Source organism: Centruroides vittatus, unplaced genomic scaffold, assembly GCF_030686945.1.
Source record: "Centruroides vittatus isolate TY-2023 unplaced genomic scaffold, ASM3068694v2 scaffold_752, whole genome shotgun sequence".
Lineage (NCBI taxonomy): Eukaryota > Metazoa > Arthropoda > Arachnida > Scorpiones > Buthidae > Centruroides > Centruroides vittatus.
The window spans coordinates 66468-90299 of NW_027122716.1; the positions used below are offsets into that span (position 1 = coordinate 66468).

General features: G+C 30.0%; 1 protein-coding gene across 3 annotated transcripts in view; it reads left to right on the forward strand.

Annotated features, from left to right (window-relative positions):
- Nucleotides 1-23832, forward strand: part of LOC136989728 (HAUS augmin-like complex subunit 8) — a 47026-nt gene that overhangs the window by 118 nt on the left and 23076 nt on the right. Inside the window, exons 1-8 of one of the 3 annotated variants that reach the window (XM_067287976.1) lie at nucleotides 151-230; nucleotides 2414-2496; nucleotides 5444-5595; nucleotides 19066-19132; nucleotides 19732-19813; nucleotides 21551-21591; nucleotides 21699-21796; nucleotides 22414-22612. In XM_067287976.1, the coding sequence (XP_067144077.1) occupies nucleotides 205-230; nucleotides 2414-2496; nucleotides 5444-5595; nucleotides 19066-19132; nucleotides 19732-19813; nucleotides 21551-21591; nucleotides 21699-21796; nucleotides 22414-22612 (748 nt within the window). In that variant the 5' untranslated portion in view covers nucleotides 151-204. Of the gene's footprint in view, nucleotides 1-150; nucleotides 231-2413; nucleotides 2497-5443; nucleotides 5596-19065; nucleotides 19133-19731; nucleotides 19814-21550; nucleotides 21592-21698; nucleotides 21797-22413; nucleotides 22613-23832 lie in introns of those variants that run through there. The other 2 variants (XM_067287974.1, XM_067287975.1) reach the window with 2 other exon arrangements.

Consider the following 23832-nt stretch of genomic DNA (forward strand, 5'->3'; position numbering starts at 1 on the left):
AGATTTTAAGTAATAGATAAGGGCATAAATGTAAAGATATTTGTTAAATACTTTATAACGAAATCAATGAAACAAAAACTAAATACAAACGAATGGAATAAATTTAACTGTAAGATAATTCTTTTCAGAAACTATATTAAAAGATAACGTTACAACTGCATGATGATCGCGTATTAGATTATCACTCCTTGAATTCCCAAAATAATGTTTAACACTATTTATTTTTCTAGGTAAATACAGAGGTAAACAAAGATACTGTGTCTACGTTAACATAACACTAAATTTTGTTTGAGGAGTCCACAAAAACTTTATTTTCAAAACATTTTTAGGAGATTGTTGACAGTGGGTCTGGCTCAGATGTTGGGTTTTTGGGTTTCGGAGGGGCCTTGTGGTTTCAAATTTCTAAGAAAATTTAATAATAAGTTGTTTTCTGTGATTCTTTGTCAAGCTATATGTTAGTTACAGAGAAACAAAACTGGAAATGTGTATAAATCATCTTGGTAACTTTACGTTTATTCCAGTAATATCTTAAAAATGACAAACGTTTTCGAGCAGCTTTACTATCCTCTTCATGTCAGTTAGAATGTTCTATCGCATTCTACGTTCGATATGAATTCAAACTTCAACTATTTTTGCAATTTACAAAATTCAACTTTACCGAATTAAATTTTACAACTAATATATTCTATTTAATTTTATATTAACATCTTATGGGTTAATTAATTGAATTATTACAATAATTGTTTGTCGGGTTATTGTAAAAAGCTTTCCAAGCATGTGATAACGAATCTGCATCTCGTATGTTAATGCACATTCTCTTCGAGGCTGTTTCATATTATTCTAAAAATTTAGTTTCTTCTCTAGTAAAACACTTTTTAATCAATGCTGCTTGCTCCAATTTAGCTTCAGTTTCTGGCTTCAAGGAATATAGATAGCGGTGTTGTTTTTTTCTTCTTCAATATCATATTTGTGTTCTTTAATTCTGCTTCTAAGAGATCTATTTGTTGCTTCAATGTAAATTAAACCCTTGTCAAATCTATCATTCTTTAATGATATGCTATAAATTCCAGGAGCTCCTATCTGTAATATCTTTATAATTTTACAGCATTTGGTATATAATGCTGCCCCTTTTGTATGCCAACTCTGTTCTTCCATTACATGTAATTTATTTACATATTGGTTTCAACCTCTTGTTATATTCCACAACTACACTATATTTGTAGATTCAGCTGGTTGTATGTTTTCTGTACTGGGGTGGTATTTTGTCATATATATATTTTTTTCTGCTATTTTTTCTGCTAAATGTACTATAAGTTTTATCGAGTACCTATGTACTATCAGTATTCTCCTTATGGGCTTAAGCTCTATGATCATATCCTCAATATTGATGCAATGAGTAAATGCCCTCCTAACTAATGATCTAAACACAGCTACTTTTATATCTAAATGGATCATTTGAGTGAGCCAGAATGAATAAAGGTTTACCTATTCTGGTTTGTAATATACATTAATATGTAGGCCCCCTTTTTTAAATTCAATTTCAATATCCAAAAAATGGACAGGTGTTTCTATGCTGTTCCAATTTTAGGGTAAGACCATATGGATTTGTGTTAATTCTGTTTAAAAAAGGTTATATCTGGCTTTTTTCGCCAAATAATGAGGATATTGTCGTCTATATATCTATTATATAATGCTATGTTTTGTGTGAATTCTGGCAATATTCTCTTTTTAAGATTATGTATGACCAATTTGCACAAGTCCTCTAAAAGGAGGCTACTCATCAGTATACCCTATTGTATGTACTTACTGTTGAATTTGAAAAACAATGTATAGCATAAAATTTGTATTAGTACTAAAATATTTTTATGATGCAACCTACTAGATTCTATTTCTTTTAATAAAAAAAATCTCTGAATGTTCAAAACATGGTTATATATATGGAGGGGTAAAGCAATTTAAAATTTAATACTGTGATTTATTCATTATCCATTAATGCTGTATCATTTAACTTAAGAACTCTATAATTAATAATTTAAAAGAAATTGTGAATTCAAGGTCTTGCAATTTTTAAAAATTTACAAAGATAAAATATTGCACAATACTTCATATTCTTCAGCACAAGACAGTAAACAGTTATAACACCAATGGTATGTCAAATTGTAGATGCAAGCACAAGATTTAATTCCATGTCTACTTTGGTTTCCAAATCATGTTATAGCAAACTTGTTTAGTTAAATATGTGGCTATATAACATGAAAGCTAGTACTTTCTCCATTTGCTGATTTGAGTAATTTCAGGAAATATATAATTATCCAGTTTGATTTGATTTAATTTAATAAAAATACATCTATCTTTAACTTTATTCTCTTTATTCTTCTGCTACTAATTAAAATATGTATATTATTTACTGTAGAAATGCTTCTGAAGAAATTGTTGAAAATGATAATGTTTCAAATGAAGAAAAACAAGAGCAAGAAGCAAAAATTACAGGTCCTAGTAAGTGATTTAACATATGATAATTTTTATTAGATAATTTTTCAGACAGCAATTGCTTAAAATGTATAGATAGCTTGGATAGTAATTCGCAAAGAATTTGTTGACTACTATTGAGTCACAAATGAACTGTGAACTACTTATGCTCCTGTCCACTTCTTATTCTGTAAATGTTATCTTAGATATGTGCAATAATATTTCGTCTATCTGGTAATGTAATGTCCTTATATTAGGTTACCAGAGCTAGGCAATGCATGAAAATGCTCTTTCCTCTGGCTAAAGAGCAAGGATTTGTTGTTTGGAAAACTAACTAGGTCAGTCAAAAACATTATAATATCTTAAACCAGTTCTCCCTATTGTTTTTATAGTAAATAAAATTATATTTAGAATGCTGGACAAATCTAGTTTATTATTTTAAACTGAAAAAAAAAAAAAAAAAAACATAGAGCATGTGATGGATGTTTATAGGATAACATTAGTTTTATTTCAAGAATAATAAAAGGGAAAATTTTATTATTTATTCAATGTTTGTTTCAAGACTAATGAAAGAGAAGTTTATTGTAATAAGAAGAAAAAAAAGATATGATAAAAATTCTGGAATAGTATTGGAAATACAGTAGAGAGTCGTTTATCCGAATCAATTGGGGACTGGGGTTGTTCGGATAAACGATTCTCTACTGTAACAAATAGGAATAAGATATAATTGTTTCCAAAATAGTAGAGAGATAGACTAAATCACATCATTAAAAGTTTGGCTAAGCTTTTAATATTTTTATTATTTTCACATTCTTGTTAATTGTTTATTTATTAATTTTCTATTTTGTTGTTTTATTATTAATCACGTGTATTTTTATTTTTCTTGTAAGTAAATTTTTATATTTATTCTATTTTGTATTTGAATGTTCTTTCTATTTAAATATTATATTTTTGAATGTTCAACTGTTGAAGACCTATCAACTTAGGTCGGAAACATTTGTGTTTCATTAAAATTTGTTGCTGAAGCCCATTTTAAGGTGTGAATTCTTATTTCTGGCATTTCCTCTACTTTCAGTTGGAAGACCTTTTATAACTCAATAAAATATACACAGGACATTCCTTCATACCTTCTTTGCAGTTAATATTATATTTTATTGTAATTTATTTTGTTTCCATAGTTGTATTATATCAACGGTTCTTAACCAATGTTCCCTCTAAGCTGCGTGACAGCGCACTGCTCAAATTGTTGCTGCGCATGATAATTTATGTGCCACGCAGGCAAGCATGCACACTGATTTGAATTGTTGTCTACTTGTTTCTCACTCTGTCTGCGGCATGATTATTGCTACGTATATTTTGATTAAATACATTAAATCATTGACAAAAGATGATATTTTGTATGGAAGTATGTTTTAAAATGAATTTTAATCTCTACTTTATAATTAATTATTTTAATTTTTATAGGAAAAAATAAGATTTTATATGCTCAGAAAATTTTTTTGCTCAGAATCTGCTCAGCAAAAATTTTTTTTTGCTCAGAGAAGTATATGTTCTGCTCATCTACAAAAAAAAATTAGAGGAAACATTGTTCTTAACTTATTTTTATTACAGAATTCTTTTCACCTTAATGAAAAATGTTGGACCCCAGAAATTTTTAATGATTATAAATAAAACATCAAATAGAGACATCAGAAACAATTTTTTGATATCTGCTTTTTCAGTCTCCTTGTCACCAGAAACGTTTTAAATACTTGCTACATTTTTCTTCAAAACTTTCTTTCTGCCAATGTTCCATGATATTTTAATTTGGAGTGTACACAATACTAAAAGAACTATAAATTTATATAATTCCTCTATATTTTTATATGAAAAATACTTAAAATATGACAAAATGATTGCAGTGCAAAACACTAATAATCTTTGGCTGATACAACCACTTGTATGCTGAACCATTGTGTTACAACACTACAGATGATGGGACATTAATCAATTTAAATAAGTTATCAAGAAATACTTTCCTGAATGGTCAATCCATTCACTCCTAATTCTTTAACAGGGAATTTTTAAGTGTCGTATTTCGGTTTTAAAATTGCTCTGGTTTTTATTTTTTATCACAAACATACCACTCTACAATTGTTATATTTTTCAATTTTGCTGGAAAGGTTAAAATTTTTGCATAGAATTGAATGATAATCATTTTTTTCAAATTAATTTATCAAAAGTACATTTATTATGTCAGCTGGTTGTAAAAATCCATCAGAAATCAAATAAAACCAAAAACAAGTAGGTTTGAATGTAGGTTACAGTATCCATGTCATGCATGCTGTCTGGAAGTCAGCAACTCTCTGCCCACTGTCATGACACGTTTATTTTTAGTCGTGCATGGTTTTTTCACTTTATAAAAAGTTTCTGATTAGTTTATTCAATGGATGAATGTTGATTATTTTATTTAAATTAAAATTTCAGAGAGTTTATGAAAATACTGTATCAAACACAATTCAAGTTAGACAGTTTGAGGAATTTGAGTTAATCAGTTTGATTTAATATTTAAATCTGTATGCTAGACACCTGTGGAAAGAAAAAGACTTTGTGTAAATGCAAGTTTGAGATATCCCAGTTCAAGTTAACCTGGTTCTACTGTATTAATTAAAAATTAACGTGTTAAAAAAACTAATATTAAAATAATATTTTAAAATGTAATTAAAATAAGTTGAAATATTTTTTAATTTTCAGCATGTAATTTCATCTAATCATTGCTTACATTAGTTAAAAATAATTTGTAAGTGTTAATGTGGTGTATTGTTTTAAAAAGTAATTATTGATATATTCAATAAAATTTTCACAGTTGATTATTCTTTTTCAGAGTTTTTATCTTAACATATTTCTTATTTATTAAATACAAGTATACATTTTTAAATTGAAATAAAATATTTATGAGGAAGATTCATATTAAATGACAATGTTTACATTTTAGTTTCAAAGAGTAAATCATGTACTGGTCCTAAAAAGTTGACTAATAGAAAAGTTACTGTAATTAAAGAGAAACAAAAGACAATTTTCACTCAGTCTTCAAAAGTTAAGAATGCCAAATATATTAAGAAATCAGAAGTTAAAATTCCAAAAAATGTAAGTAATTAGTTTTGCTTTGTAAATTCAATGAATATGATAAAAATTGCAATTTATTAAGTGTACTTAAGTGCTGTTATAATACAGTTCATCAGAGATTAAAATTAATCCTATGTCCTTTTTATCATTATTATTATTATTATAAAACCAATTTCTTGCACAATCCCTGGGAAGGATAAATCAACACACTAAAAACCTTTTTTATATCCCAGTATGAATAGCTTTAGATAAAAACTAACGTTTTCGACCAAAACTTGGTCTTTGTCAGGCTATTGACCAGTATAAAATTCGAAACTGGAATTCAAACAACGTGTTTAAAATTATTTTAAATTCCAAATTATTTAAAAATTGGAAACTAATTTTCACTGTACATGCTACTGAAGTGATAAAAATATTGTTACATTCCCACAAAAAAATAATACGATGTATTTGCTGGTTTAGAAACGTTAGCTACATGCTAGTGTTGTTTACGCTTTTTCTCATAGCACCACCTCCATGCATACGAAATATTGGCTGCATCTTTCGCATTAATACAGTTGCCAGCCAGCCGGTTTTGTATATTTCTAACGCTTCAAGGTTGCGAAGGTGTTGAACCTGATTTCACATTTTTACCAATTTGGCCCTATGGAGGTCAGCTTGTATTTCATCGTCCATGGCATAGGTGGCTAGGACTGTGGTATGACTTTGGTTGGTGATATAATACCCATGTTCCTGTATTCTTTTGCTTAGTGAGTGCTTCGTGGATTTGATGTATACTAGATCTCGCTGGAATCTGTGGTCTCTGAGAGGAGCCATATAGACACCTGGTGCTCAACTTTCCTGTCCTCTGAGGAAACCTAACAGCCCATATATTGTGTTAAGCCACGACTCCACTAGCCGTAAAAGGGCCGTAAAACCCCTCGCCGTAAAAGCTTTTAATCGCGTGACCATGATATTTTACGCCTGAGCAGGTCGTAAAACCAATGTAAAAGCGAGTTGAGCAGTGTTCAACTTTCGAAGTGAATATGACCGTAAACCAGTACCATCCACCAATCAGAAGTCAGTTGAATCTAGGTCATCGTGACACGGTGCGAAAATGGCGGAAAACGAGCTTTTGTGTACGTTCTCTTGTGGCTACTCTAGAAGATCTGGAAAGATTTATCGAAAACATCCGAAAGTATTCATGTATCTACGACAAGAGGTATCTCGATTATAATAATGGATGCCTAAAACACGCGATATGAACGGCCAAAGGAAAATCCTTCAATTTAGAGGAGTATATAATAAAAAAGCTAAGCTTATAAATGCTGTATATTATCTTAATAATATAATAATAAAAGTCAATATATGAAAGTAAAGATATTACTTTTACTATATTTGTAATTATAGTATAGAGAAAACTCGTAGAATATAATTATTGTCTTTATATCGATATATCACGTATACACCGTAATAGTACTGTCGCCGTAAAAAGCTTTGCTAGCCGGACCTCCACCGCAATCCGAGCGCAAACGCAAATAGGTCACGTGATTAAAAGCTTTTACAGCGACGGGTTTTACAGCTGTTTTACGGCTAGTGGAGTCGCGGCCTTAGATCTCTTATATGTGATCTTTGTGCCTTTATGGTTAGCAATTTCTTTATAAATGGAACTTAGATGTTGGCTGTATTGCACCACTGTATGTGATTGGTTGCTACTATGATTATGGGTGCTGGATACCTATGTGCTGTGTGTGAGGTGTGCCGTTAGTAGGTTGGCGTACCTGCGCAATAAATTATGTATCGTGCTTTACCACTATGTTTTCAATGCGCTTTAGTTCTGCCACAGTATCCTCCCATCTAATATGGTGTGTGTATGCTGTTCTAGTTAGCGCATGGAATACAGAGATCTTGTAAGAAAGAGGGTCCACAGAGTTCAATGGAATAAATATTGGTACATAGCAAGGTTTATTATGTATGCTGGTTTGCACTCTGTCTGCGTCAAGGCGAAAGTTGACATTTAGGAAACGTGCATTTGTGTCACTCTTCTGCTCCAGTTTGACACTAAGGCCAAACATGTTGTTGTTCATATATTCCATGAAATCATTTATGTTGGGCTCAGTCTTCCAAAGAATGCAGATGTCATCTACATACCTTTTATAAACTAGGATGTTGGGTAGGAATAGAGGTATGGCCTTTTGCTCCAATTGTCAAAAAACTAATTCGCACAATTCCCGAGGTGGGGCTGCCCATAGGTACGCCCTGTTTTTGCAAATATGTAGAGTTGTTGAAGCAGAATAATGAAGTATAGCATAAGAGGTGCGTTCGATCTAATACATGCTTACAATGCTTACCTGCCCCTTCGTGGCTTAGTAATAGAAGCACAGTTGTATTTTAATCAAAGGGTATAGGGAGACAAAATCAAAGATAGTAATGCATGCAACATCTGTTGCCTTAACTTGTCGTAAACTATCAATTAGATCATTGGAATTCTTGACATTCCAATCATACCCCTGTAAGTGCTCAGATATAAAGTTGTGTACTGCATTGTCAAGCAACTTAGTAGGAGATCTGGATTTATCCAGATTGGGTGTCAGGGAAGGTATCATATGCATGGAGGTGGTGCTATGAGAAAAAGCATAAACAACACTAGCATGTTGCTAATGTTTCTACACCAGCCAATACATTGTATTATTTATTTGTGGGATGTAACAATATTTTTATCACTTCAGTAGCATGTACGGTGAAAATTAGTTTCTAATTTTTAAATAATTTGGATTTAAAATAATTTTAAACACGTTGTTCAAATTCCAGTTTCGAATTTTATACTGACGAAGACCAAGTTTTGGTCAGAAACTAAAGTTTTCGACCAAAACTTAGGTTTTTATCTAAAGCTATTTGTACTGGGATATAAAAAAAGTTTTTAGTGTGTTGTTTATTATTATTATAATTACAAAGTTACCGTATTTTACGGACTATAAGACACACTTTTTTCCTTTAAAAAATTGCCTCCAAAATTCAGGCGCATCTTATGGTCCGTAGCGTCTTATAGGTATTTTTTTAAAAAATTGCTTAAAAATTAAGGTGCGTCTTATAGTCCGTAAAATACGGTAATTTTCATATTGATGGTTTCCTTAATCAGTCAAACGTTTTTGTTTCAGTGCTTATTTCACAACTCAAATGTTAGTGTTATATTAATCTTAGCGTTAAATTATATATTCTTGATTTTTAATTCTTATTGTTTCCTTTTATTTCACTTAATATTACTTAAATACTCATTTATTTTATTAGAATTATTTGTTTGATTTGTGATCATTTTATTATTATTGTTAATCTTTATACCTAAATATTATATTTTTGTTACATATTCAGATCTTTTGTCATTTATTTGTAGTTTTCATTCACACAAATTCTTTAAAATTTTACTGGTTATTACTATTATTTACATAGTAAAGCTTTTACTAATGTATTTCCATTTATTAGAATTTATACATTTTTGAGCCATTTTCTCTCTCATTAATACTATTTCAGCATGACTTATTTTCAGTTTTTATTAATACAGTAAATCTTGTCTAAAACAGAACTAGACAGTACTAGCCAGAATTTTCCATTGTGACAGGTTTGTGTTACTTTCTCAGCTCTGTTACATATAACAGAGGGAAAGTACGGTGATTGGTCAAAAAATGACCCTCGAAAGATTTTTACATTTTTAGACTTGAAACCTTGAAATATCGAGAAATGCAAAAAAATGTAGGTTTTTTCTCTGTATATATGGATGTTCATGTGTGTATGAGGGTACGATTTTGTTCATTCTCTTTGAAGCTTAATAACTACTGTGCTTTTTGTCAAAAATTTCTGCAATTTTGCAGGTAGGTTTGTGTATTAGGGGATCGATGCTATTAAATTCTGGTGGTATAGGTCGAGGGGTGGGGAGATAGAGGGTGTGTCATATTTCAAGTAGGGTCAGACTTAATGACAATTTTCTTTGTTATTAGCATTTGCAATTTTTTATAAAACTCATTCCTAGCCTCAAAATTAAGCTTTTTGCCATTTTATAATAGTTAAAAACATACAGTTTTTTAAATAAAATATGGTTACAGATGGTGCAATCAAAATTTTAAATGTTGCTGGGAAAGTTAAGCAACTCATTGCTGGATGTTTTTTATTGAGAGTTATATTCTTATTAATGCAGAAAAAGATATAAAAAAGTTGAAAAAAATGATAAAATTTATATTTGTAATGCTTCTTCTCAAACTTAAAATACTTAAATTGGAAAGAAAGATATACAATGGAACCTCACTTAACGAGCACCTTGCACAACAAGTATTTCGCATAATGAGCAAAACAAATTGTAAAATTTGCCTCGCTTAACAAGCAATATTTTGCCTAACAAGTGATGAGGAGAGGGAAAGTCCCAAATTGTGCGCATGTGGCATGCTCCATCAGTCTGTGTTTAGCACTTCTTCTGCTAGCATCTTAGTGTCGCTTGTGATCACATATTTTTCCAAATTTGTGTTCATACATATTACTCATAAACATCAACAACCATAGCCCGTTATATAATAAATATGCCAAATTCTTGGGTCATTAAATTTAATGACCAATTCCAAATTAAATTTTAGAAATGTCTGAATTTAAAATTAACTATTTATAATTAAAATTAATACGAGATGGAAACAACTGCCTACCTCTAGTCAAATTAATTAATTTCTAATATTTAATTATAGCATTTACATAACCCAAGAATTTGGCATATCGTTTGAAGTGTTTATCAAACATATTAGCTGCGACTATTTTTTTGTTTCTGCAAATCGAATTCTCATTCCAGGATGGTTCATTCCGCGCTAGAAGAAAAGATGATGATGATTCACACTGCTTAACAGTGTATATTGTACAATTTCTTTTGAATAAATGTTATACATAAAACATTTCGGCATTTTTTCGGCGTGAACACATTATCGTATTTTACATTAATTTCTATGGAAAAAATTGTTTCGCTTAACGAGTGTTTCACATTACGAGTAAGACTCTGGAACGAATTATGCTCGTTAAGCGAGGTTCCACTGTATTTCAAAGACATGTTTCAACTCCAAAATATGTAAATAATGCAAAGGAAAAACTCTATAATTCTAGTATCCATAGAAAGTGTTTTTGTTACTCTATTCCTGAGGAAATACCATTCTGTAATTAGCACTTAATTCATTGACTATTATTAGTTTAGAACAATGGTTACAAACTTGTATTTTATGGAATCCTATAGTTCCACCAGTAAAATTTGTTTTTGAGCTTAATTGGGCTGCGATTTGAAAAAATTGCAGCCTGGCATTGTGACAATGTCACAATAAATAATTTCTCTATGGTACAATTTTCAATGTTGACTCGGGATATTATTTCTTCATATTATGAAGTTTAGACTATTTACAAAAAATTTTTACAGTTTTAAGTCTATCTTTTAATCCTTTACACTACGTATCTACCACCGGAGGGCTAGAAGCAGTTATAAATTGGAAAAGGATAGTGTGAGGACCGGGTTTAACCCGGCCCAAAATCTCTTTTTGTTGTTCAAATCCCCTCGTAGGAAATTGTAGAAAAGGTCGAAATTCAAAGCAAGTGCAGCCTTTTGCCGTCGAAAAGCACTTCCTTTCTCTTTGGATACAAACCGTATCACAAAGATCGAATCATTAGCGATTCATCAACTATCGCGATTGGTGATCGAAGATAACGTGACCTGTAGTATATAAGAAGGGAAAAGGCTGATATCGGGGTCGCCGAAGGTCCGCATAAGACGCACGTCCCGAGAATCGAGGGCTGAAATCCGAGAACGCCGAAGCCTGCCGACAATGAGCCGCCCCGACCGACCCTCCTGCTTACTTCCACGACCAGAGAACAACTGATCCTCCAGCTTATCGAGGCGATATTCCTACGATTACAGCCGATACATCCTAGAAAGAGGTATGACCCTGAAATTTGTAAACTCTCTCTCTCTCCCGCGGTTAGGAACTGGACGCGTTAGATTATCTGTATTTGTTTACCTGTCTAAATAAATCGTTATTTGTTTTCATCGTGGTTCCGTTACTTTGAATATCGCCTTAACTTATCGACGAACCCATACGCTTCTTCCACTCGACCTGACAAATAATTACCCAATCCCGACAAGTCGGGATATCATAAAAATTTAGCCATCCATGACAGTGGGGTGGGTCTTGCTGACCTGTTCACCGAAAAAAAAGGAGGTACGACTTCGTCCTACCTCCCGGCATTCCCACAATAGTATGGTGAGAAGAATTCTTTGTGTTTTTAATGGAAAAGTGTCAGAACCTCTAATAAAAGGCTGACACTGGATTGTTTTTAACTTTGTGAATTTTTTACCTATTTTTACCTTTGTAAAAGAAGTTTATTCTTCAAAATAACCATAGTAACTGTTACTTCTGGAGTAGTGTAAAGGATTAAAAGATAGACTCAAAAATGTAAAAATTTTTTGTAAATAGTCTAAACTTCATAATATGAAATAATTTCTCATTAATAGTTAAAATATGTGTGAAAAATTTATTGAAATGAAATTTCAAAAATTAATATTAATATTCCATAAGAAAAAGGGATCTATGCACAGATTCTGCATGACACGTTTGTGGAAAGTAAAATCCATTGAGTCAAATGGTAGTAGAATTGAGTCATGTACACTGGTGTCCATAATTAAGGCAACAAATGCATTTAGCACAATAAATCAAACCGGTACCAGTAAAAGTTCTAAAAATATTAACATATAAACAATTTTGCTTGACAAATTGAATTATCATTTCAGTTGAAAATGGCATCTGAGAAGACATGCAAATTACAAAGTAAAAGGAAAATTGGAGTTCTGTAAAGCTGTGATTTGACTGTTTTTGAGTAGTGAATGTGCTCAGGTCAATTAAATTTTGATAAAAATTTTGACATTCAGTTGTCATTTAGATGATGCATTGAGATTGAGGACAGTTAGTAGACTTGACCAAAGTGGAGGTGGTCACATAGTTGCAGGTGTCCAGAAAAGTGATGTGCATGCTATTGAAAAAATTCCAAGAAACAGGAACCATTACCAGAAGAGCAGACAAGATTGACCAAGATCAACAACAACTCATAAAACGGTCAACTTACTTTAACTGCCTTGCACCATAGATGACAGTCAGACAGTTGTCTTGTGAGCTTGCTGCTGCCATTGGAACATTTATTGGTATTGAGACAAACTATATATAGATGGTTTACAGAGAAAGGGCTTTATTCTAGATGACCAATGATGTGTCCCTTTCAGTCCTTCCCAAAGGAGAGTCCATCTTTCCTGGTGTTGTGAGCATCATCTCTGAATGCAGAACCAGTGGGTCATGTTATGTTCTCTAATGAGTCAAGATACAAGTTACTCATTAGAGTCAAGATGTTTGAGGATTGATAGCATGTCCTCTGCTCTTTCTAGATGTTAATGTGTCAAGAATCAGTTTTAACTGATTCTTGACACATTAACATCTAGAAAGAGCAGAGGACATGCTATCAATCCTCAAACATCACGGAAAACAACTGCTTGGTGGAGCTGGTGTTCTAGTGTGGGGAGGTATCATGTTGGATGGCTGTATGCCCCTGAATGTCTTCAAGGGAGGAACTTTGACTATTCAGCACTATAGACATGAGATTTGTGAGCTATATGCGATACTTTTTGAAGTGTCATTGACCCCAGTTTATTTTTATAGATGATAAAATTAGACCATGTAGAATTCAGCTAGTTATGGATTTCCTTGAAGATGAGGATATTCACAAGATGGAATAATCTCGACCTAAACTTCATTGATCATGTCTGCGATGTTCTGAGGAGGGCCATTACATCAAATCAGCCCCTTTCCAAGACTCACCATGGAAAGGGGCTGATGTAATTAAATCCATTCTTGTAGAGGAAAGGAATTTATTGCCCCAAAGCCTTCTCCAGAACCTTGTAAACAGCATGACTACCCATCATGGGTAATGTACAGCTGTCAGGGATAATCACACTCCCTATTAACCTTTTTTTTCCTGGGAATCTGCTAAATCATATATTGAATATTTTTGGCAAATCTCTGAGAATTAATTTTTTGTTTACATTTCATATAACTGACTAATTCCTCATGGCATGAAGTATCTGTTTGCAAACATTCTCCCTAATTCACCAAATACTTTTTCAAATATCCTACAATTTGTCCATGTTGCCTTAATTTTGGACAGTAAATTTGGACAGTAAAATTTGATTCTTTCCTGTGTATTCAATATTTTTTGTATTCAAAAATTAAACTGTTTATTCCTGTCAGAGAAACTATTGCCTAGAGCAGTGATTCTCAAAGTGGGGGTTGGTGAACAATATTTGGGGGTCGCTGAAAAATTGATGCAGATCAAGTTTTTCAAATATTTTATAAATTTACTATGGATTCATGTTTAGAAATAATAGAAATAAAAAGGTATATAAAATAATTTTTACTTAATAAATTGCACATATAAATAATAAAAACAATATAAATATTTAAATACGAGCCTAACCCCCTCCCTCCGGGATGTTTTTCGACACATACTCATTCTTCGGGTGTTATGTTGTTGACTCTTGGATATATATATGACGATCAGTATTTAAGAACTATTTATTATTAACTATTAGATATTCTACAAGTGAATACACACGTGGTGAATTGCATGACTGACGACTACGACTGACTTCTACGACTGACCTCGTTGACCGCTGGTGTCGCCACCAGTACATATCGTAACATCGGGGTCCTTTGAAATTTTAAGTGCAGAAGGAGGGTTGCAGTCCAAAAAGTTTGAGAAACACTGGCCTAGAGGGTAATGATAATCTAGTGTTTGAGTGTGTGTTTAGCAATTTGATTCTCTCACTAGTTGAGTTTCCACCACATCTACATATGAAATAATCTGTGAAAATTAATCATTTGCATAAATTACCAGTTTGAATTAGTATTATTTACTTTTCCAACATTAAGTTTTTTTGCATGTTGAATAAATTATTTTGGATTTGTTGTTTAATTTATAATCAGTAAAAATTGTCAGGGTTTTAAAACTTAATTGTGGAGCCCTTTTCACCTTGATAAAAAGTTAGGAACCACAGGATTATACTAATATAGAACTTTTAATTTTTAATTATTCTTGTATTGTATATATTGTATATGTTACAGTTAAAACTCGTTTTTAGTTAGAACGCGTTTTAACTAGTTGAAACTAGTTTATACTGGATGTCTTTGTTAAAACCCGTTTTGTCTAGTTAAAACTAGTTTTAACTCAAATTCAATTTTGACTAGCAGTAAATTCTAGTTTTAACCAGACAAAATGGGTTTTAACAAAGACATCCAGTATAAACTAGTTAAAACGCATCCTAACTAAAAACTGGTTTTGACTGCAACATATAGAGTGATTCGGGGTAAGATGGTAAGCGGGGGAAGATGCCTACTTTTTGATATTTTCAAACACTGACATCAGATATTGTCATGTGTTTGTATGATGAATCATTGGACCAATATTGAGTGCAGAAAGCTGTAGTTGGCTACCGTTATTTCATTTTCTACATCTGAGAAGAATAAAAGCAAGATAAGGACGAAGTTTTTGTTGTGAAATGTTTCTAGAATCATTTTAAAACTAAAAGTTAAAATAGAATTTATTAAAAATTGCGAAATTAATATGTGATGTAGTTAAGGTTCTAAAGTTTCTATTGTGAGCTACCGCCGATCCCGATCAGACATGCTAGAACACGTAACTCCACAAGGCATCTTACCCTGAAAAATTTGAAAAATGCCACATTTTTCATGGGGTAACATGCCTATTTTTTGTTAATTGAATTCCAATATGCCTATTTTTAATAAATTTTTGTTTTCTCGTTTTATTGCAGGACATGCATAGAAATTATATAAGGACTTCTCAAAAAGGTTTTTGGACTGAAAAAAGCTTTCAGCTAGGTATAGAGCACGTTAGAACAGGCGGAAACTTAACAATACTTATACTGCGCTGTTATACTTACTATGAAGTACTTTGTACTACATATGCAATAAATTAAATTTGGTTAAGATATTCGAAAATTAATTTTATGCAATAATATTTGTTATCATAGCCTAATGGCATTTGGGATCTCACCCGGATACTTAGGGTGGGATGCCTAAAATGCCAGACGGTAAAATAGTCATCATTGCAAACACAATATACAATTATTTTTCATATACTCCAAAGTTTTATTTGAAAAACATGCTCAAGAAAATGATATTTTCGTTAGAGGCCTCCAAAACCCAAATTATTGCTATAATTTCCTTTATAAGCATAATGTTAGGTATCTTCCCCCGAATCACTACACATAACTTTATTTATTTCCCCCAAACATATTTATGTAGCTAAAATTAGTTCTAACTAATGTTAAAAGTTAAAACTAATTTTATCTAAAATCAAAACATGTACAGCAGTAAATTAACTAGACAAAACGGGTTTTAACAAAGATATCCAGTATAAATTAGTTTCAACTAGTTAAAACACGTTCTAACTAAAAACGGGTTTTGACTGTAACATCTATAAGAATAATGTTTAGAAATTAATTTTTGTTATTCGTGTTAATAACATAGTATTGAATTTTTGTTAGTTTTAACAATTTTGCCAGGTGATAAAATTGTTGTTTTTCCCCCTAACTAACATTGTGAAAGTGGAAGTATTTTATCCTGAAACATTTTCCTGTAATCATATGATAAAAGTTTGACTTACTAATAACTTTTTGGAGTTAGTTTAACTTTGAAGTTCTTGTCAAGGTGAAATTAAAGAATGAATTATGAATGGGAGATATAATGGGAATGAATTAATTTTATTAATTCATTCATGTTATGTCATAAATAAAAGTTATAAATAAGTAATTTACATAGTTCTTGTAACATGAATTCTGAAGTTTTCTTTAGTTTGGAATTATGTAATTGTTTTTGCAATGTGTGAAATTTATTGTTTACAAGATAATTTAAAAGCCAAAAACTTGTTCATGTATCAGGTAGTTATAAAATAAGTACAGTGCAACCTCGGTATACGACCTTAATCCATTCCTGATGTTTAGACTTATACCAAATAGGACATATACCAAACCAACCTTTCCCATAAGAAGTAATGTAAAAATGATTAATCAGTTCTCATGTAAAAAAATCTCCTCTTGATATGGTATATTAATGGGATTTTAAAATAATTGAAACACTATTTGAGCACATTAATAAAAAAATAAATTTTATTATAGATTTTTAAAGTTATTACAGTAATAATCGCAAATAATTGCTTCTGATACGCTGTCGCCAGCACATTGTTTTTCAGTTATCGAAAGCAAAAGCAATTTCTCAACATAATCTAATGTCTCCGATCTCTGTTTAGAAATTGATTTAACCCTTTTTGCAACGTTAGCAGATTTAATAATGTCCTTATTTTTCACGGTTGTTGATATCGTCGTTCTCAGAATACGGTATGCAACAGCTAAATCTCGAACACGCATGCTACTTTCATATTTCTCAACAATCTGTTTTTTCAGTTCCATTGTGATTCTAGTCATGTTTTTAGTTTTCTGTTGCTTTTCATTTGCCTTTTTGCAATTCATGATTAATAAAAATAATAAAGTTTTACTTACAAATTAAAATCAGAAGAAATTTAACAAAGTTATAGACCGTGGCACTGCGAACGTCTAGTCTGGTCTAGTACACCGATAGTGCTACTTGTTCATAGATGGTGCATATAATTGAATTAAGTCGTATACCAAACAAAAGTCATATACTGAGCAAAATTTGTTTCGTCCAAACAGGACATATTCTGAATTGGACGTATTCTAAAGCAGACGTTTACCGAGGTACCACTGTATCTCTATTTGGAGCTGTCAGTAGCTTGAAGGAATAACCCAAATAAAATCAAAATTGGTACAGTAAGATCGCATTTAGCACTTTCTTGATGAATGCTGATTTGATATAATGCAGTCTGAAGCCTTAAAAACAGCTCAAAATTCATGCTTATTTAAATTATTGCAGCATTTTATTGATTCATATATAATACAATTATTCCCAAACACAAACCAATCAGCAAAAGATGGTAATTCATTGTAATGCTGTACTTTCCTTAAATCTATGTTTGTTTGATGCAATTTTAGAAAAAATATAACATTATGGATGCCATAGGCAATATCAACTTTGCTTGAAAAGAATTAACTGATAAATGCATGAACAGTGTGTGGAAGAAGGTATGGCCAGAGGTATTCAAGGATTTTCACAAGAAGAGCCTATCATTGACCAAATTGTCAACTTAATCAATACAACAAGACTAGGAGATGTAGATGAGCAGGATATTGAGGAGTTACTGCAGTTTCTGGTGAGTCTTGCCAACAACGACCTTCGAAAACCTGCAGATCAAGGAATTCATGTAGAATTGGAAAATAGTGATTCTGAAAACGAAGAACCCAAAGTACTTGCTACAGATTTTTTTTGTAAATGTTTGGTAATGATAACCAAAATTGTTGATCAGATTGTAGCAAATGATCTAGATTTTGAAAGCAGTGCAAAAGCAAGATGAGGCATTTTGGATGTGATCTTCTGCTACCAACATTTGCTTAAAAAAAGAAAAAGAAAGTGACAAATGACACTAGATGATTTCATTGCAAAAAAAAATCAAGAATTTCAGAAGAAACAGGACCTTCATCACAAAAATGAACTTTATATTTTTGTTTGCATATGTTTATGTGTTATGTAACATATATTATTACACAAATTAATATAAAAGTAACTTAAAATTAAAGTAAAATTTGTTTTATTTTTGGTCACATGTTCCCCTTTCCCTATTTACTGTGTGTTAAAATGACCTCAATTAATGCTGTTTTATTTAGTTCTTTGTCTTCTAGGAACACATCCTGCTAAACAAGGTCTTACTGTACATGTACTATTTAAGAAGAGAGAAGAAGAATGGAACAAGGGGAAAAGTAGCTTAAAAAGTTGCCAATAGAGAGCACTGTAAAGTTTGAAATGTAATGTGTAATACAAGAAGAAAGAATTAAGATGCAAAAACTGATGGCATACCAGTATTTATTGTAAAATGTCACAGTTAATGTGGTTATGCTGTCACATGATGATGATGATTTTTGTGACACCTGAACTAGAAACCTGATGTTCCAAATGTTTAAAATTAATGTTTTAAAAACGTTCTGCATTCCAATTTTGGAATACGATTGGTTCTCTAACCTGAAGCAGACTTTGGGTAAGGGAAAAAGCGTTCGTTGGATGTTTTATTAAACATTTTGTTACCAGGTTTAAAGGTTTGTTAATGGTTGTTTATAAAATTCAAAATAACAAGAACATAAAATTATTAAAACAAATGGTAAAAACACACTATTGTTTGCAATAAAATAACAAATTGGATATATTATAAATTAATATCTAAAAAAAAATTGTGTATATTGTTTTATATTATTTTATCTACATATTAAAAAATTTAAAAGTTGTGCTTTTAATTGATAAAATTATTATTTATTAGAAATCAGGTTTTCAAGTAGCGACAAACAAGAACAAGCTGGAAGAAAAACTGAAATCTGATGAAAATGGTATTTGATGTCTTACTATTTTATATAGTATCTGAATAGTCATATTATATAAATTTAAATATCTAAGATCAATACTTGAAATTTCAGAATTAACAATATATATATATATATAAAAGTCAATTCTGCAACTTGTATACAATTGCAAGGTTTATAAATTATATTTTGTATAAAGTTTCATTTATTAATAAATAATACATTTTTATGATAGTTTATAATATAGAAAAATATTTTTCATCTTTTTGCAATCTCTCTTCAAGAAAATTCATCCTTTGGCCTTTATATGTCTGCTAACCAAAGATAAATTGCATTTGGTTAATGAGCTTTTTAAAAGTCATTGGTAGTACTTTAAATCTTTAACTTAATAGTTTTCAATTTTTATATTCAGTATTTGATAAAATCAGTTTTTATGAGAAAGTTAAATTACATTTTATTTATGTTCCGTAAGTATCAGAAAATAATAATTTAGTGAATATTATTCATTCAGAATATCATAGTATTAACGATATACGTAAGTCTTAGAGCAAATTTCTATGTTATTAATTATCAGTTACATGATATAAAGAAAAATTTTTGATCAGATAAATATATTTTTTTTGTAGATAACACTGATGTCTTATCAAGTAAAACTGAATTTCCAAGAAATAAAAATAGCCTAAGTGTAGAAAATTTGAAAGAGACAAAGTAACTATTTTCAAATATTTATATATCTAATATTTATGATTAATTTCTACTCGATATTTTAATTATGATTTATTTCAGTACTCTCCATTTTAGCAATGATTGAGCTTTTTTTATTATTATTATTATTACAGAAAAGTAATATCTATATATTTTCAGATATAAATTATAGAAACAGAATATATTTATAAATATTACACAGTTTTGCATGTATGGCAGAGTACCATTTATATATTCCACATTTATACGATATTTTACATTGATTCCAAAATACTCCCATTTTTTTCAGTGGTAAATATTTTGTTTATATTTCTAAATTCATTACAGAATTTCATTTATATTTAATTCCTTTCTGATAAAGAATATAGAAATCACAATATACTTGGAGAAAACATACTCAGAATTTCTAGAACACATTTATTCTTTCATTTCTGCACTCTCTCTTCACTTTCTTAGAGATAAATGGCTTAAAATTGATCCTACTAAGTCTCTCAAGATAGGGGATTAGTAGTAGTAAATTTACTAATGGATGTGAAGCAATCACAATGTAGAAGTCTGCATATTTATGGCATTCTGTAACAGTAAGAGTTCATAAACAAAAAAATTTTTATTTAAAGAATCAAAATTTTTTGGATGAAAAATGAAACAAGAAGATAATAGAGACACAGTTGTTGTGAGCAAACTGATGATAAATCATGATATTGCACTAAAAAAACTATAAAAGAATTTATTGCTTTTGCATCAAAGAATTGTGATAAATGTATTGTTCAGGTCTTGTTTGATATATGTAATTTAGACTCAAAATGGATTGAGTTAAAAATGACAAAGATTAGATTGTTTAAGTTATAGATTTAAAAATAACTTTATTATAGAATATTGAAATTATTTTATAATAAATAATCACTTAATTATAAAACAGATCTTTTATAATCATTTTATTATAGAAATTATATTATTTATTTTGCATGAAATTTGATGTCTTGTCTGATATTTTATTATTTGCTTTCTATTAAATAAAGATTATGCAAGAAATCTTTTTAAACCTTCCTAACAAAAATAATTACTTAAAATTATAAAAAATTGAACAGATGTGTGAAAATATGTTTGATTTATCGACAAATATAAAATTTTAAAATATATAAAATATATTAGAATTCTATAAAATAATTATGTTTTACATACCGATTTATACTTTTAAAATCTTAAAATTTGTAGCAAATTTATTAGTATCTACATAATTAAATGAATGCAACAGTAATCAGCTTCACTTAAAAAAATTGTGAAATTTAAAACTTTCGTTTTTTTTATTTTTGTTGATTTTATTAACTATTGTAAACTCAATTGTGAATGAAAATTTTAATGTATAGTCAAAATTACTATTTATAGAATACGAATCATTTTAAATTTTGAAAAAATCATTGTTAATCAGATTTTCATGTTAGACATTACTCTTGTGTGTGTGTGTATTACCACTCAACATTTCGAATTTTGTATTAACACTAAAGAACTCTATATTATTAATAGTTCAGAAAAAATAGTTCAATTAATTTCAAATTTCAATAGTAATTCAGTGATTTACAGATCTAATTTGCAAATATTTGATCTTGAATATTTAGAAAATATAGTTTGGCATGAGAAATTTTATTTTTTGTTATTAATAAACATATGTGGTATTTTTTAAATAAAGTTTTAAATTTTATTTGTTTTTAAAACAAACTTTTTTATTATTTAAATGTATAGTGCACAAAATGATTTACCAAATGACAACAAAATCAAACAAGGTAAATATTAATTTTTCTTTCTAATTGTAATAATGTGTATGTACTGTACATTCACACACACAATTTTGAATTCTTACAAATAATAAATATATTACAATTATTTATAGATAAAGTGAAAGTGATATCTTCTAGATATATGCTTACATCGAAACAAAAATCCAGACATGCAGCTCCAGTTTTGACTAAAAAATTGAAAGATAGAAAGGTCAGTTGATTATATTTTTAATAATAATTCTAAAAGAAAAGGATTTTCACTTTAATTTATATTTCCATCACACTGACCTTTATTAGCTCTATTTAAATAATATAATTAAAATGTTACTTTTTTCTCGATAGCTTCAAATTTTGCTATAATTTTTATATTTCAATTCTATAAATACAAGTTTCATAGTGTTTTCATCTGTTTTAAAATTAAAACTAAATTACTAAAATAGAAAATCATATCATATGAAAATTTAAATTGAATAAAAACTGTGCTTTTTCAATGAATTTGTATGGAATTGTAATTCAGAATGAACCTGGATTTAGTTTTATGTTATAGTGTATTTTGAGTTAATCTCTACTTGAAATACACATTGGTAATAATGAGGAAGAGAAAAGTGAAGAACAAAGTTTTACTCCAAAAATATTAGTGTGACTATAATTGTTGATGAACTACTATTGGATTTATTTTTGGAAAAATCTTTGTTTTATGCTATATGCTAGATCCATTTTTTCATAAATTTTTTTAGCTTATATTTTAAGAAATTGTTTTTGTTAATTATAATTTATTATTTACTAAATATTATTTTAATATTTAAAATTTTGATTTTTGTTTTGAAGGATTCATCTGATCAACCTAATTCATCAGGAAATAATAATGTAAATACTCCAGATGTTAAGAAAAATACAACATCCTCATCTAGTAAAAAGACCCAAGTAACATCAACACCTAGCACAAATTTGTTGCCATTATCTAATGACATGTCATCAATTGTGGCAGAAACTTTGGTTTTTGATGACATAAACAAACATAAACTAGGTAAATTTTAATTAATAAGATTGATTTAATACAATTTATGCAAGAAAACAATGACTCCATGCTATATTATAAGCCAGGGTTCTTCAGTCGTGGTTTTGCAAAAGTTTTTAAGGTTTCCTTCATGTCATACTTGCCTTTCTTTGCAATTCAACAAAAACTTAAGAGATGGCATTGCCGATAGCTGGACACGGCCACGGTTGATAATTTTTCCCTAAAGTAAATTAAATAAATATTCAATCACCAGTAAAATGTGACAACATCCTTAGTTTGTCATTCGCAGACCACTTTGTACCAAATTTTCAAAAGTTCTATTTACCATCAGTAAATAGAACTTCGAATAGCTAAAGTTTAACCAAGGTGTTAGAATGCCCCTAGTGGTAAGATAGAGCTTTTGAGCTGTGTTCCCGGGTTTTTATAGTGGAAGGTCTCTGCAAACTTTTCATGATACGTAAAAGAATGTTTAGGTGGAACTTGAGTAGATAACCGAAGTTTGAAAACACTGTCTTAAATTGTTATTTAAATGTAGGGTTCCTTGAAGAATATTATAAACTAGAAGGGTTGAAAGGTTGAAGACCCCCGCTATAAGCAGTCAGGAACAAATGCAAGGGTGAACAACTGACTAGATTGGGAGTAGAGACAGCTTGGATGTCAAATGACTTGTGGGACAATATTTAATTGCCAACACTTGTACTTGGATTGAACATAACTGTATGAATGATTATGTATTCACAATGTAGAATGCAAGTTGCTGATGATATTTGTGTCCACATTTTAATTTAAAGATTTACTTAAATTTGCATTTATTCTTGATTTATTTCACATATTATTTCATTGTTTATTGAAATTTTGACATTTAATGATTTTTTTAATTTATAGCATCTTTACTAATTCAGGATTTGTAAAAGCATTGATGGAATTTAGATACATGGCTGTTTATAATTTTGATTGAACTTTATTTTATTAAACTATTTTTGTATCATTTCTTTATGACATATTTTAAACTACACCTATCCCTCGTTTTACACGGTACTTTTTTACACGTTTTCGCTTTTACACGGTTTAAAAAATATATGTAGAAAATAAACTGACTATAATCAAAAAGAACAATTTTTAACTCTAATCTACATCTATATTCCAATCTACCTTAATTATATGTTATAGTTGATATTTAGGATACTAGGTGACAGTTTTATTTCAATCCATCAAATAGTAACCGATAA